The sequence below is a fragment of the Tiliqua scincoides genome, chromosome 3, assembly GCF_035046505.1.
Source record: "Tiliqua scincoides isolate rTilSci1 chromosome 3, rTilSci1.hap2, whole genome shotgun sequence".
Taxonomy (NCBI): Eukaryota; Metazoa; Chordata; class Lepidosauria; order Squamata; family Scincidae; genus Tiliqua; species Tiliqua scincoides.
In genome coordinates this window covers 80,327,757-80,340,262 of record NC_089823.1, presented here as the reverse complement: position 1 = coordinate 80,340,262, position 12,506 = coordinate 80,327,757, and the positions used below count along the sequence as shown (strand labels likewise).

The window sequence follows — 12,506 nt, the reverse complement described above, 5'->3', positions numbered from 1 at the left end:
GTGGTGAGCCAGCATGCACTGCTTAGGATTGGATTCTGATTTGTGTAAGGTTTTGTGAGAAACAATCAAATATAAATGTTGACATTGGCTTCTGAAGCCTGAATATACTCTTCAGTAAAAGCTTTAAGAGTTTTGAAACTGATTATTACTGTAGATACTCACCTGTAGGGCGAGAAATTTGTTCCAATAGATTGCTTGTAAATCAACTCCTTGCCTTATTTGCAAGGTCACTCAGGGTCAGGGCTGTTTCAGGCACATTGTGGGGCAGCAGTGGTGCTGCTGGGAAGGGTGATGCGCTACCCGCTCTCCCACCGTGTGCTTAGCAAGCGCACAGCTCCACCTGAACCTCAAACTGAGAGCCTGATGGAGCTGCTCAGCCTGCCTGCCACTTCCTTCTCTTTGCTGCTCCTGGCATTGCAGTCTCTCCATTGGCTGTCAGTGCAGCCCCGTCCCCATAGGCTTCTAGACCACTGGTCTCTTTAGCTGCCATTTCCTTCTCCTCCTGCTTTGCTCATTTTTGCAAGGACAGGAAAGGGGAGTGAAGAAGCTGGAGCCTAGAGCGTGAGCCGGTGCATGTCTATTCAGAAGTAAGTCCCATTGTTGTCAGCGGGGCTTACTCCCAGGAAAGTGTGAACAGTATTGTAGCTGGAAGACAGTGGGAGGACTGCTTCTTCGTGCAGATTCTGCGACTCTGCATCTGTTTCTTCCGAGCATGACCCTCCCTACAGCCTCCCTCCCTCCTGCCCCCACTCCTGAATTACCTGTTTCTCTCTCTGCTCTTCAGCCCCAGCTTCTGTCTCTTCCCTTCTTCTTCCCACCACCCGCGTCACTCTGTTGAAGTGTTTTCATTTTCCCCCCTTCTTCTCGTCTGCTGCGCCTCCCTTCTCTTCTCCCTTCCCGCACTGTCCTTTGTCTTCTCCGCTATTTACAAGCCACACAGTTGGGTAAACTAACCAGGATTAGAGCAGCAGATAGTCAGAATTTCAATTTGCACATCCCCCCAAGACAGAAAATGAGAGCTGGCTACCCAGAATCATCCCACTTCTTTTAAGGATGAAACTTTGCCTGATAGCCTTGATGCTGCTGTAAATCAAGAAGAACATTGTCAAGAATCAGCCCTTAGACCAGGTTGGGGTGGGCTTGTTCCAGCTGCAGGATGCACCTTCCCTGAAAGTGGAAATGCTCCCATCAAATGTCTCAGAAGCTACAGTTCAGTGCACCAGAACTTAAAAATAACACCCATGGAATGCAGTGGGTCTGCTTCTGAATAAATAGGGTTGCAACTGTGTGCAACTGCATTTACAGTAATTCCTTGTTGCTTGTCTCTCTGCTATGAATTGAATTGCACACTCCCAGTTATGTGTTCTACATTGCATGTTACATGTTGAGCTTCTGGCTTAACACAGCAGGCACCTTAAAGAAGAATTTGTTTAATGGTTCTCCTGCAGTGGTTCACAACCCTTTTGCACTTGCATACCCCTTGGCAGCCATTTCCATAAATTGTACCCCTCATATTAACAAAATGTTTGTAATTAATATAAGCCGTCATCTCCTCCTTATGAAAACCCATACTTCATGTATTCATCACACTATTTTCTCTTTTTCTCTGTTTGAAGAACTGAAGACTATGCCTTTGCACTGTTTTGCACCAGAAGTGTCCTGAGAGATTCTGAGTGATTGATCACTTTCCATATTATGTTTCAGCTTTTTTATTGTGCTGGTTTTCAATCACACATTCATACATTGATCACCAAAAATTAGCTATTGGTGGGGCTTTCACAGCCAACTAGAAACTTCCCTTCCTGCCTTGCTGACCCTGTAAGGAATTCTGGAGCACTACCTGCCTTTTTCTGCGATTATTCAGTTCCCTTTCAAGTACCCCTAAAGGTCCTGTTGAGTGCCCTGGGGGGTACATGTACCCCAGGTTAGGAACCACTGTTGTTGTATGTTGTTTTTAGTGCAGTTACTCTGATAGTGTTTACAAAAAGGGTGGTGAAGACCAGAATTTGAAAATTAATGTTAAAAATGTATCCTATGATTTTTTACTATGTTTTTAATAAAGACTGTCAGTTCTTAGGTAACAATTAGTGGTAGGTTACTTTTCAGGTTCTGGCTTCGGGTAGTTAGACACCCTCCTAAGTTTATGACCCCAACTTATCATATAAAATTTCATGTTTCTTGCTGCAAACCTGCCCTTGACTTATCTGTGAGATCAACTTATAGGCGAGTGCCTTCGGTGTATGAGTGGGGTCAGCGACGCTGCCACAAAGAAGGAGGGACAGAAAAGGGGGAAGGATGTATGCAAACATTTTTGCATATTTCATTCATAATAGGCCTATAAATGCACTTGTCAGGGTTTTCCAATCATGGGTTGTGATTCTTGGATAGAATTCTTAGAATGTTGTAGGTGTTACAATAAGGTCCTATAGGCATGAGTGTTGCCTAAAGTAAGCTAGGCAGAAACGTCTAGCAAATCTAATAAGTTTATAGGTAGATGCCATTTTATAGAGTGAGAAACACTGACAGTCAACATTCTAAACTTTCTAAGTAATAGAATTTTGGTGTGGTAGATCATAATGTAAATCAATAATTGTAGGCTGAGGGACTCTTAGCAATTGAAATGAAAATGAGTTTGTATAAAGAACTGTCAGTTGCCCAATGGAAACCTCAATGTTTTATTTTTTCAACTGTGCTCCTTGGTGCTATATTACAAAATATAACTAAGAAAAATATTTTTTTCCCCGAGGTGATTACCATGCCCGATCTCCTGCGGCTAATCAGGATCAGTCCAAATACTGAACTTTACAATGCACTGGTAAAAAATGTTTATTTCTGAAAATCTTACGTATATTAGTAAGGATTGCGTGAATAAATGTACTAAATAAATTGGATTTTTTTCCCTGTTTACAGATATCGGCTCCAGAAAAGGACAATACAAAAGGTATGATTGTAATATATTATAAAACAGAACAATATTGAGATTGTAGGTACAATCCAAAGAAATGTTGTGTATGAATTTAACAAAAAGGAGTAGTTTTTAGTAACTGACATGTGTTCTATACATTTTTTCAGATGGGTTTTATTTAGATTGTTGAATTTATAGTGCAGTCCTGTACAAGCTTATTCAGAAGTAAGCCCCACTGTGTTCCATAGAGCTTACTTTCAGATAAGTTTGTGTAGGATTGCACCCTTAGAGTCACTGGCAATATTTTATTGTTGCAAAATAATACTCTTACTTGATTTTGAAAATGGAATTTGTTGCAGAAGAAGTGTATGATTAATGACACATTTCTAAGGTTTTCTTGTACAGATTTTAATGGAGCTGATAGAGCATAGGCTCTATAAGGAGAGCAATAACACAGAAACTCAGACAAGTCCCAGGCTTCCTTATAAGGAATCTCTTGGTAAGTACAGTTCTTGCAACTTGCTTCTCCTCAGATTTTACTGTTTCATTCTTGCTTAGTTATAATTTTCTTCCAACATTGCATTCACTCGCACACACTTACAAGTCAGTCCTCTTTACAAACAAGCTTTAAACTTGGAAAAACTTGTTAGGAATTATGGTATACCTGTGTCTAAATGTGGATCAGCATTTGCGATTCTAATCGCAAATAGATCCTTGTATACAGTCTGTTGTTGGCATCCTTCAGTCTCGGAAGACTATGGTATTGCGCTCTGAATGGTGGTTCTGGAACAGAGTGTCCTCTCCAGTGCGCAAAGCCTGGGTAAAGTAGATATGGAGGATAGACTGTTTCCCATGCAGCAAATCCCCCCTCTCCATGTCACTGAAATGGTCCAATGGAAAGGCAGAGGCCAATACGGTTGGTTCCAGCGGCGTCGCAGGAGTTGCCAGAACGTGACTGTGTTCAGCCATGAACTGCCTCAGGGACTCCGGCTCCTGATTTTGCCTCGAGGTTGACTCCTGAAGCCTTTTCCATAACTGGATGTAGCCACAAGGCAGTGGAGGTTTGGGATCAGAGTTTTCCTTCTCTCAGATGAGCTGCCTTCCCAGGCTAACGAGTCCCATCTACCCGGTGGCTGTTTAGTCGCCTCTTACGACAAGTACAGCCAAACTGAGGGCCTATACAGTCTAGTATTCTAGTATTCAGTAGTGTTTGTCTAGCATTAGTGTAGTCTGGTGAGTTTATAGCAGTGAAAGAAAACAGTAACGTTGGTGTAAGCCTTCTCTACAGATAGTTCCCTGGAGAGAGAGACATGCATATGACTTGATATAGCACAAGGGCTAGGAATGTCAGGGGCTGCCTACATACTTTTAAGACAACTAGCACAATAACTCCCATCTCTTCTCTCCCTTCCCCGGGAAAGAATACAAAATATACTAATCCCTTAGGGCTCAATCCTTCCACCGCTGGTGCTGGGTGTTGTAAATGTGCCATAAAGTGCCAGATAGATGCTGCCTGGAGCAAACTAAGAGCTCTGGGTGGCGGTAAGCGCCTTTGGGGGCATAGGGGAGGTGTTCAGGGGCAGGGAGAGTTACTGACCTGGGAGGGAGGTGGGACAGGTGGAGCCCTGCTCTGCCATATCTTATTCTCTGTGTCGGAGGAGGGAGGTTCTCAAGTCTGTGCCAGCAAAATAGCTGGTGCAGGCTTGAGAATCCCCATTGCGGGGCCTAGGGCTTTTCTTGGGGGAAGGGGATGAAAGTCCCCTTCCCCCAGGAGTCTTCCAGCGGCCCTGCCAGGGCCTCTAGATGCAGTGGTTATCATTTTGGCACTGCTTCACCAGACAGTACTGTCAGGGATAGGATTGGACTGCCTGACTCCCATGGTCTTTTTTTTAATGAAAACATGGAAATGTTCAAATATTTTCCTTCTCCAAAACAGAGAGAACATGCCTTAGAAGTCCCATTCACCCCAGCAAAGCATCTTTTCCAGTGACTTTTTGTTGGTGATTCTTCTACCTTCATGTAAATTGTAAAAATTGTGTTTTATTTTTTCATAGCTGAGAAACTTCAACTGATTGATGAACAATTTGCAGACAAGTATCCTCAGCGTCACAGATCTGAGTCTTTAGAAGTAAAACTTGCTGAATATAGAAAAGAAATAGAAGAACAACTCCAAGCAGAAATGTCTCAAAAGGTAAGGGAAAGGAGAGGACAGTTGTTTTGTAGCAGTTTTTCATGTCATTGCAGTGTGTTTCTATACAATTCTTTCCAGAGTAACCAAAGCACAAATATGAAAAGTAGAGAATAAAACTTGAACCAGAAGTTGCTATTTATATTGTGGACAGTAAGAGTAGGAGAAATAGTAATGTTGTTATTAACGTAGACCATTCTTCCCCCACTTAATTTTTTTTGCAAGAGACAGGTAAAAGAGAGAAGAAATATTTTCAAGGGATTAATTTCTTTTCTCTTTATGCTGTATCTGTAGAATATGCATGCTTTTAGGTGACTGTAATATAAGAGGTGATAGGTGTCTAGCTGAGTCTGTTCTAAAGTTAGGAGATCTGTTGACTGAGTGATGGAGTGTTCTGGAAGGTGTTTCATTCCACTTGAACAAACAGATTCATACCTTTTGGGTGTTCCTGGATGTCAGGGTGTTGGCTTTGGCCAGTCATGCCTTTGTCCAGGTTTGGCTAGTGCATCACATACACCCATCAGTCAGACCTACTGAGGTCACCCACCTATTGGTAACATCAAGATTAGATTATTATACCATGCTCTGTATGGGACGTGAATACTGCTCAAACTTCAGCTGGTTCAGAATTCAGCAACCAGATTTACAGGAGCTAGGGGTTTGTCACTATATCGCTCCTCTGCTGAATTGTCACTCTGGCTGCTGATTTTTTTCCAGACCCAATTGAAGGTATTGCTAATCCTAAAGTCCTATATAATTTTGGACCTGGTTACTTGAAGGACTCTCTCGCCCCTTATGAGCCAGTCTGTTCTCTGATACCTTCTGGAGTGGTTCTTCTATGTGCATCATTATTCATGGAAGCAAGTATGGTGTCAGTGCTTGGGAGGACCTCCTCTGTTATGGTTCCCACTTTGTGGAGCTCCCTGCTACCCATATGATCTCGAGCTAATCTGTTCTTTGCAGGAACATGAAAATCTTCTTATTTTGCCTGACTTTTGAGTTTGCTTAGTTGTACATAATTGGCAGACTGTTCTGTTTAAGTTGTGTAATATTTTTATTATTTCTAATTTATGCTTTAAATCCCTCCTTGAGAAGAAGAAAGGTGGTATATAAATATTTTAATTGATAAAGTCCCACTCCAGTTACCTGCTGACTTACGAGGCAGACTGTTACTTGGTCTGTCTGTGATCAGATCTCCTGGCATCTTTTCCTAAGTCACCAAAGGGCAGGGAGGATTTGTATCTGGACACGTGGGGAGACACCAGTTCTCCAATGCAAATTTTTCCCTTGAAACTGTCAGTGACAGTGGTGGGGAAGGCCTACAAGTATAATGGGAGTGCCTGACTGATTCGTCTCTTTGGTGGTTTTGGGGGGGTCTTCCATCAAGAAATTGACTTGAAGGAAAGGGTTAACTCTCTTTTTCCTGTTTCATGATCTCTATGTAAATCTGTTCCCTACAGCTTTTAAGGAAAAAAAACAGGAGGTTTGGCCCTTAGACAATGTAGGTATTGTACAAACTGGTCGTGTCTAGTGGCTGAAGAAAAGATGACAGAGCATATAGCGTGTGGAGAAATGGAAATATTGAGGCAATAGGAAGGAAAGAATGGCAAGACAGGAGTTTGAAAAAATGAAAAAGCAATGAGAGAGGAAGAACAACATCATGTGGAGAAAACGTATAGGAAAAGATACAGGATGTTGGAGTGTGGTGAAAGAGACAGTACAGGGGGCCTGGAAAGCTGAATGAGAAAATAGTAGCCAGGTAGTTGCTCAGGGTTGCAGAACACAGTGACCAACAAACTGAAAAGTGGGAATTTGAAGAGTCAAGGATCTGACATAAAGTCAGAAGATGAAAGGGAGTGGAAGAAAAGAGAATTGGAGAAAATTATTATGAACTTCGGTCAAGGTCAGGAAGAGTTGTGTGCTATGGACACAATAATTTGTCCCTGCAGCTGAGGTTTGGAGGACAGGGGATAGTAAGGCGAAAGTAAGGGAAGGCTTGAACTTCGAATGTTCAGTAACTGGTCAGACCTTTATTTTCAGGTCTCTTCTTATAAGATAGTGGATCTGCTTATAGAATCAGAATAACCTTTATTGACATACACCCCAGTAACCACATCCCAGCAAGAAGTATTGCTGGTAGGGTAATGGTTTCTTAGAATATCATACAACTTTATGGAGTTATAAGATTAAACAAAGCTTAAAAAATTATCCTTAACAGCTACAAAGCATAAAATAAATGAAAAATGGAAAGTTAGATCTAAAACCAGAAATATCACTCTTGCGTTAGCTAATGAATTTCCATACCATCAAGAGGCTTGAAGCACTATCTGTACCTTAGTTTGTTTAATTATCTCCACCATCATAAATTTCAAAACCTCTTTCAGTTCTGCAGATGAGCATCGATCTGCTTACATATGTTCTTACATTGTTACATAAAGGTTGTACTCATGTATGTATTTACCTCAGAGAAAGTTCTGTTGAATTTACTGGGAGTAACTTCTGAATAGACACGCACAAGATTGCGCTGTAAGGGAATTTGGCAATGAACAGCAGCATCTGTTTAATCATTTTATATGATAAAACTACGATTTTAAGTTTTGTTTAAAATTTAATAGTTACAACACTTCAAAGAAGTTGAAATAGCCAAAATTAAAATGGATGAGAGAATGCAGTCCCAGAAAGAAGTTTCTGAACTTCGTAAGGAATTGGAGAGGGCTCACCTAGCCAAATCAGAGGCTCTAACTTCCCGTGAAAGAAACGCTATTGAGAGACTTCAGAAGCAGCAAGAGGTAATGTTGAAAAAGATGGAACCAAGCAATGAGCATTCTGTTTATGTTGTTTGATGGTGAATGAGTTGTCCAGCTTCAGAGGCCATATGGAAAATGCAGTAGGAGCAACCATATTTATCTCTCCCTCAGCATGGCTGGATTCATAAATTCCTGAACCAGTGAGTGACTCTATGTAGTATAGGAGATGCACAGGTGCCACCCAGCCCCCAGGTAGTGTTGGTTGTGATCAGAGTGTTTGACACAAATGTAGCAAGTGATAGGAACTTGAAAAATATTTTTTTAAGTCTCATTGTATTTTTGTGAGAACCTCTTTTTTAATTACTTCCCAAATGCTTGAACATCCCGTTCCCGTTATGGTTTCACTGCATTCCAGGGGCTACCCCAGCTACTAATTGCGGAATGGCATCCAAGAGGCATGGCACCTTCACAGTATCCCCAAAAGGTCGACCTGCCAGGGAAAATGCTTCCTGCCCCAGAAATGACTATTGGCTATCCAACTGAGAAGTCCTGGGAAATGGGGTGCTCTCACTGAAGCTGCGCTAATGCCTCTTGCAGTCCTCCCTTCACTCTTTCTCTCCTCGGCATCTTCTGAGTGGAAATTGAAGTTGCCCTTTGTGCAACTAATAATTATGTTTTCCTTAATAGATTGATGCAAAGGAAATTTATCTGCAAAGGCAAACTCTGCTGAGAGATATTGAAACAATAAGAACCCGAGAGGCAGAACTGAAGCAGAGAATAGAGGCTTTTGAACTGTGAGTCACTTAACATTACTTATGGAACTATTTGACTTGAGAGAACATCTCTCTCTTCTGTTTTCTAAGACCGCTGGTTTGAATGAAATACCACTTATTTTTATTTCCCTGAATATTATGTTACTTCTGTAGAAGTTGTGTTACTGAGCTGTTTCTAACAGTAGGTTCATTTTCTGCCAGGAAAGGCTTGTTGTGTTTCATCAAAAGGCTGGCAGTTCTTTAGAGAGACTTTAAAAACTGTCTTTGAAGGAATGAAATTTTAAAAATCAATGAGTAATACTTCTGCTATCTAGATGCTGACAGTAGTGCATGTTTGATGTTTTTGCTGTTAGTACTGTTGTATATTTAACAGAATATGGGACTTTCATTTTATCATTTTAAAGCAATGTCGTTGCTGGTTTTTCAGGAATCCTTAATTTATTAATATTTGTTTGAAGGCTGCAGTTCAAAAAAGAGGAAGTCCCTTTAATGAGTGCAGAACATCTTTCTGATTTATCCAGCAGAGGGAGCTGGTAAACCTTTGAAATAGAGAAATGAGCTTCATGCTCCTTTATAATTCCTTTACCATTCAAATTTTGCAGGTCTAAATAACTGAATTCCTGAGCAAGAATCACTCATGGTTTCTTGAATACGTAGTATATCCCTAGAATGTTACTGCTAGCATAAAGGCTGATGGCCTTATCTGGTCCTTTGGATCTCAGATAAGACTTGGGTAATATAACACAAAATGCTTTTTTTTTTTTCCAGAGCTAGGAAGCAATGCCCTTAGCAGGGGAAAGGGGTTGCCCTGCCAGTGTCTGCTGCTGCATTTTTCAGCCTTGGTCTTTCCTTCATTCCATTCTATTTAAATTAGTAATGCATGCTGCACTTCTTGACATACGCATAATTTATTGTCATTTGCAGCCTTGTTGGTATGTGCCATTGGTGGTAGTGATTCTGTATGAGAGGGTTGTTTAAGCTGGCAGGATGGGAGGGAGGTGGCAACTGTTCTAGCACGTGAAAGAATTTTGGAGTGGCTTATTGGAAGAAGGCTTAGATGTGAGGGGGGGGGGAGTTAGAATCAAAGAGCTGGAAGGGACCTACAAGATAATTGATTCCAACCCCCTGCCAAAGCGGGCTGTCCGACTGATGGCCATCCATCTTTTGCTTAGAGACCAAACTGCCAAACAATTCTTACTATCAGGAAATTCTTAAGTTAATCAAAATCTCTTTTGTAATTTAATCCTTTTTGTCCTGGTCCTTTTCTCTGGAACAGTGGAATACATATCATCTCTATGTTTCACATGACAGCCCTCTGATAATTGTAGTTATAAAGTTAGAAGATGAAGGAAACCCTTGGGCTGGGAAAAGGGGGTTGGTGATAGTAAGGTCATTTGGGCAGGCAGGACATGGCAGGAACTGGATGATGATCAATATTTTTAGACTTTATTGGCGAACTTACTACTTTTTACCTCATCAGAGCAAATGATTGAAGGTGCAGGTGGGATTTATGAGTGTGGCTTCTGGGTCTCTGCTGGGTATGGAGCATTTGAGTTTGCTCATCAGCACGGTCATATAGCTGATTAAACCACTTATTCCCAAACATTTTAGCACCAGCACCCACTTTTTAAAAAGACACTCTATCATGACCCACTTACCTTCAAGGAAAAAAAGTTTTACTTTACCAGTCACTCAAGCCTCTGTTTTTATCCTTTTAACTATTGGGTGGCAATGTGTAAATAAGAACAAATTCCCTATCATGTTTATGTTGCTTCAGTTGATCAGATTGTTCTGTTTTGGTTGTTTATTGTGTATTTTCTTTTCCAGTGCTCAGAAGCTTCAAGAATCAAAAAATGAAACTGTTGAAGATGCACTTCATCGTCGGGAGGTAGCTGTGAAGAATATTGAGGACACTTATGACCAGAAGCTTAAGAATGAACTCTTAAAGTAATTTATTTGCCAGATTCTTTTAGAGAAGGGGTCTCCAAACCCCAGCCCTAGGGACAGATGCGGCCCATGGCAAGCCTCTATCTGGCCCATGTCCAACCTCTGGTCCACTGAGAGCTGTGTTCCGGTTGTATCTAGAATGTGTTCTGAGGGCCAGAGAGGTGGGGGAATGGGGGTCTATTTGAGTGTGTGCTTTATTTCTGTAATGTGTGTTGGTGCTTGGAGAAATCCTGATGTATTTATTTAAATTTTATATTTAAAATTTATTTTTTTTTTCCTGCCCTCGACACTGTGTCAGATATTTGATGTGACCCACTGGCCAAAAGGTTTGGAGACCCCTGTTCCAGGGGGTTTGGATTGCATATGTAACATTTTTGGATATGAATTATGAAACAAGTTTGGATGCATATGTAACATGAAAAGAGGAAAACACAATGCAACATATCAAACATTGAACATTTTATGGACCTGTTTTTAACACTACAAGGTGTTCGTTGATGTGATGGGCAATAGTAAAGGGTGGAGTAAGGGCATCTGGAACTCTTGACTGATGCCAAGAGAAGGCCAATGGAAGAACCAAGCCTGCCACTTACCCTTGTTCATCCTGTGATAATGAGCTGGGACTCTACTGTGGAGTGTGTCACAAATTTCTTTCTTCTTCAGTTTTTCATTTTTTCATTGGGTGCTGCAAAGGTTTTAAGCCCAGATTAAATTAGTCACTTCATATAGTCAGTATAGCTGTGATGAAGGGAGTACTGCTGTCCCCTGTGTCTGTGTGAAAAATAGTTTCCCCTCCCACCCCTAGTTTTTCCTCCAAAGCAATCACACAAGTTGGCTTTTGTACTAGTGGTAAGAACTAGAGGCAGTTGACATCCTTGTCTGAACACCTTTTAAATTTGGATCTCCCACAATAGTTGATGGATAAACTTGTGTATTTTAAAGCCTTTACGATTCTAGTATAGCACTGCAACAGAGGTTATTCTGTATTCCAGTTAAAGATAGATTTTCTCTTTAGGAATAAGCTGTAGCTTTTATTTGTTAAATTGTAGATTTTCACATTTAAGAAAAACTCTGTTCTTCAACTTCTTTAAAAGAGTTCCTGCACTGAATTATTTGCATCGTTTGATTTAGTTGTCATGTATTTGTTCACCTTTTCATCAGTAGCTTGGCTGACATACTGATTTGTTCCTAGGTATCAGCTTGAACTGAAAGAAGAATACATAGCCAGATCCAGGAAGATTGCTGAAGATGAGAAAAAAAATAAAGGTGACTTCCACTTTTTTTCCCTTGTAAATACTTTTACTTCAGTGTGCTTGTTCAGAGTATAACTAATGTAAAATTTTACCTGTTTCTGACCATTCAGAGAAAGCAGAGCTTTTACATGAAGAGACCATTTCTCTTAATTCAAAAAAGGAAGAACTTAAGCAAGCTGTATCACGTGCAAAGGAACTTGCGGTAATTTAAATGAATTTTGTTTAATTAAAAGATTTCTGTATCACTTTTCCAGTGTACTCAGAACAACTTACAGCTTAAAATATAAAGTATGATAAAAATATAATGAAACATTTTAAAAAAGTGTTTATTTGATGTATATGTGTTTGATGTATTTTTACTGTCTTTATAATTCAGAAGTATGTCCAATTTTTGTTTAATCTGTTATCTCAGAGCAGACCAATAACTTTGTTTCTAATGTGCCGTTATGTCTAGATGGAGCTAGATTCAGTCAAAGCTCAAGTTACATTATTAAGCAAGCAGAATCACTTATTGACAGAAAAACTGAAAGACGTCTCAGATTATCCCTTGTTAAAAGAAGAGAAAATGGAGCTTCAGGTGCAGAATAAGCTACTTAAACAACAGTTGGAGGAAGCGCATGGTGAAAACCTACAACTCAGAGACAGTTAGTGATATTTTGTTAACATTCTTACAAATTCACCTGCAAGGGTTTT

The 12,506-nt window shown here is 40.5% G+C and overlaps 1 protein-coding gene across 5 annotated transcripts in view; it reads left to right on the top strand.

The window, feature by feature from the left end:
* Window positions 1-12,506, top strand: part of OFD1 (OFD1 centriole and centriolar satellite protein) — a 32,263-nt gene that overhangs the window by 5,628 nt on the left and 14,129 nt on the right. For 4 of the 5 annotated variants that reach the window (XM_066621965.1, XM_066621967.1, XM_066621969.1 and 1 more), the window contains 10 exons: window positions 2,747-2,815; window positions 2,911-2,941; window positions 3,297-3,404; window positions 4,960-5,096; window positions 7,709-7,882; window positions 8,528-8,634; window positions 10,441-10,560; window positions 11,753-11,826; window positions 11,924-12,015; window positions 12,268-12,457. In XM_066621965.1, coding sequence (XP_066478062.1) covers window positions 2,747-2,815; window positions 2,911-2,941; window positions 3,297-3,404; window positions 4,960-5,096; window positions 7,709-7,882; window positions 8,528-8,634; window positions 10,441-10,560; window positions 11,753-11,826; window positions 11,924-12,015; window positions 12,268-12,457 — 1,102 coding nt within the window. Of the gene's footprint in view, window positions 1-1,747; window positions 2,816-2,910; window positions 2,942-3,296; window positions 3,405-4,959; window positions 5,097-7,708; window positions 7,883-8,527; window positions 8,635-10,440; window positions 10,561-11,752; window positions 11,827-11,923; window positions 12,016-12,267; window positions 12,458-12,506 lie in introns of those variants that run through there. The other variant, XM_066621970.1, reaches the window with a different exon arrangement.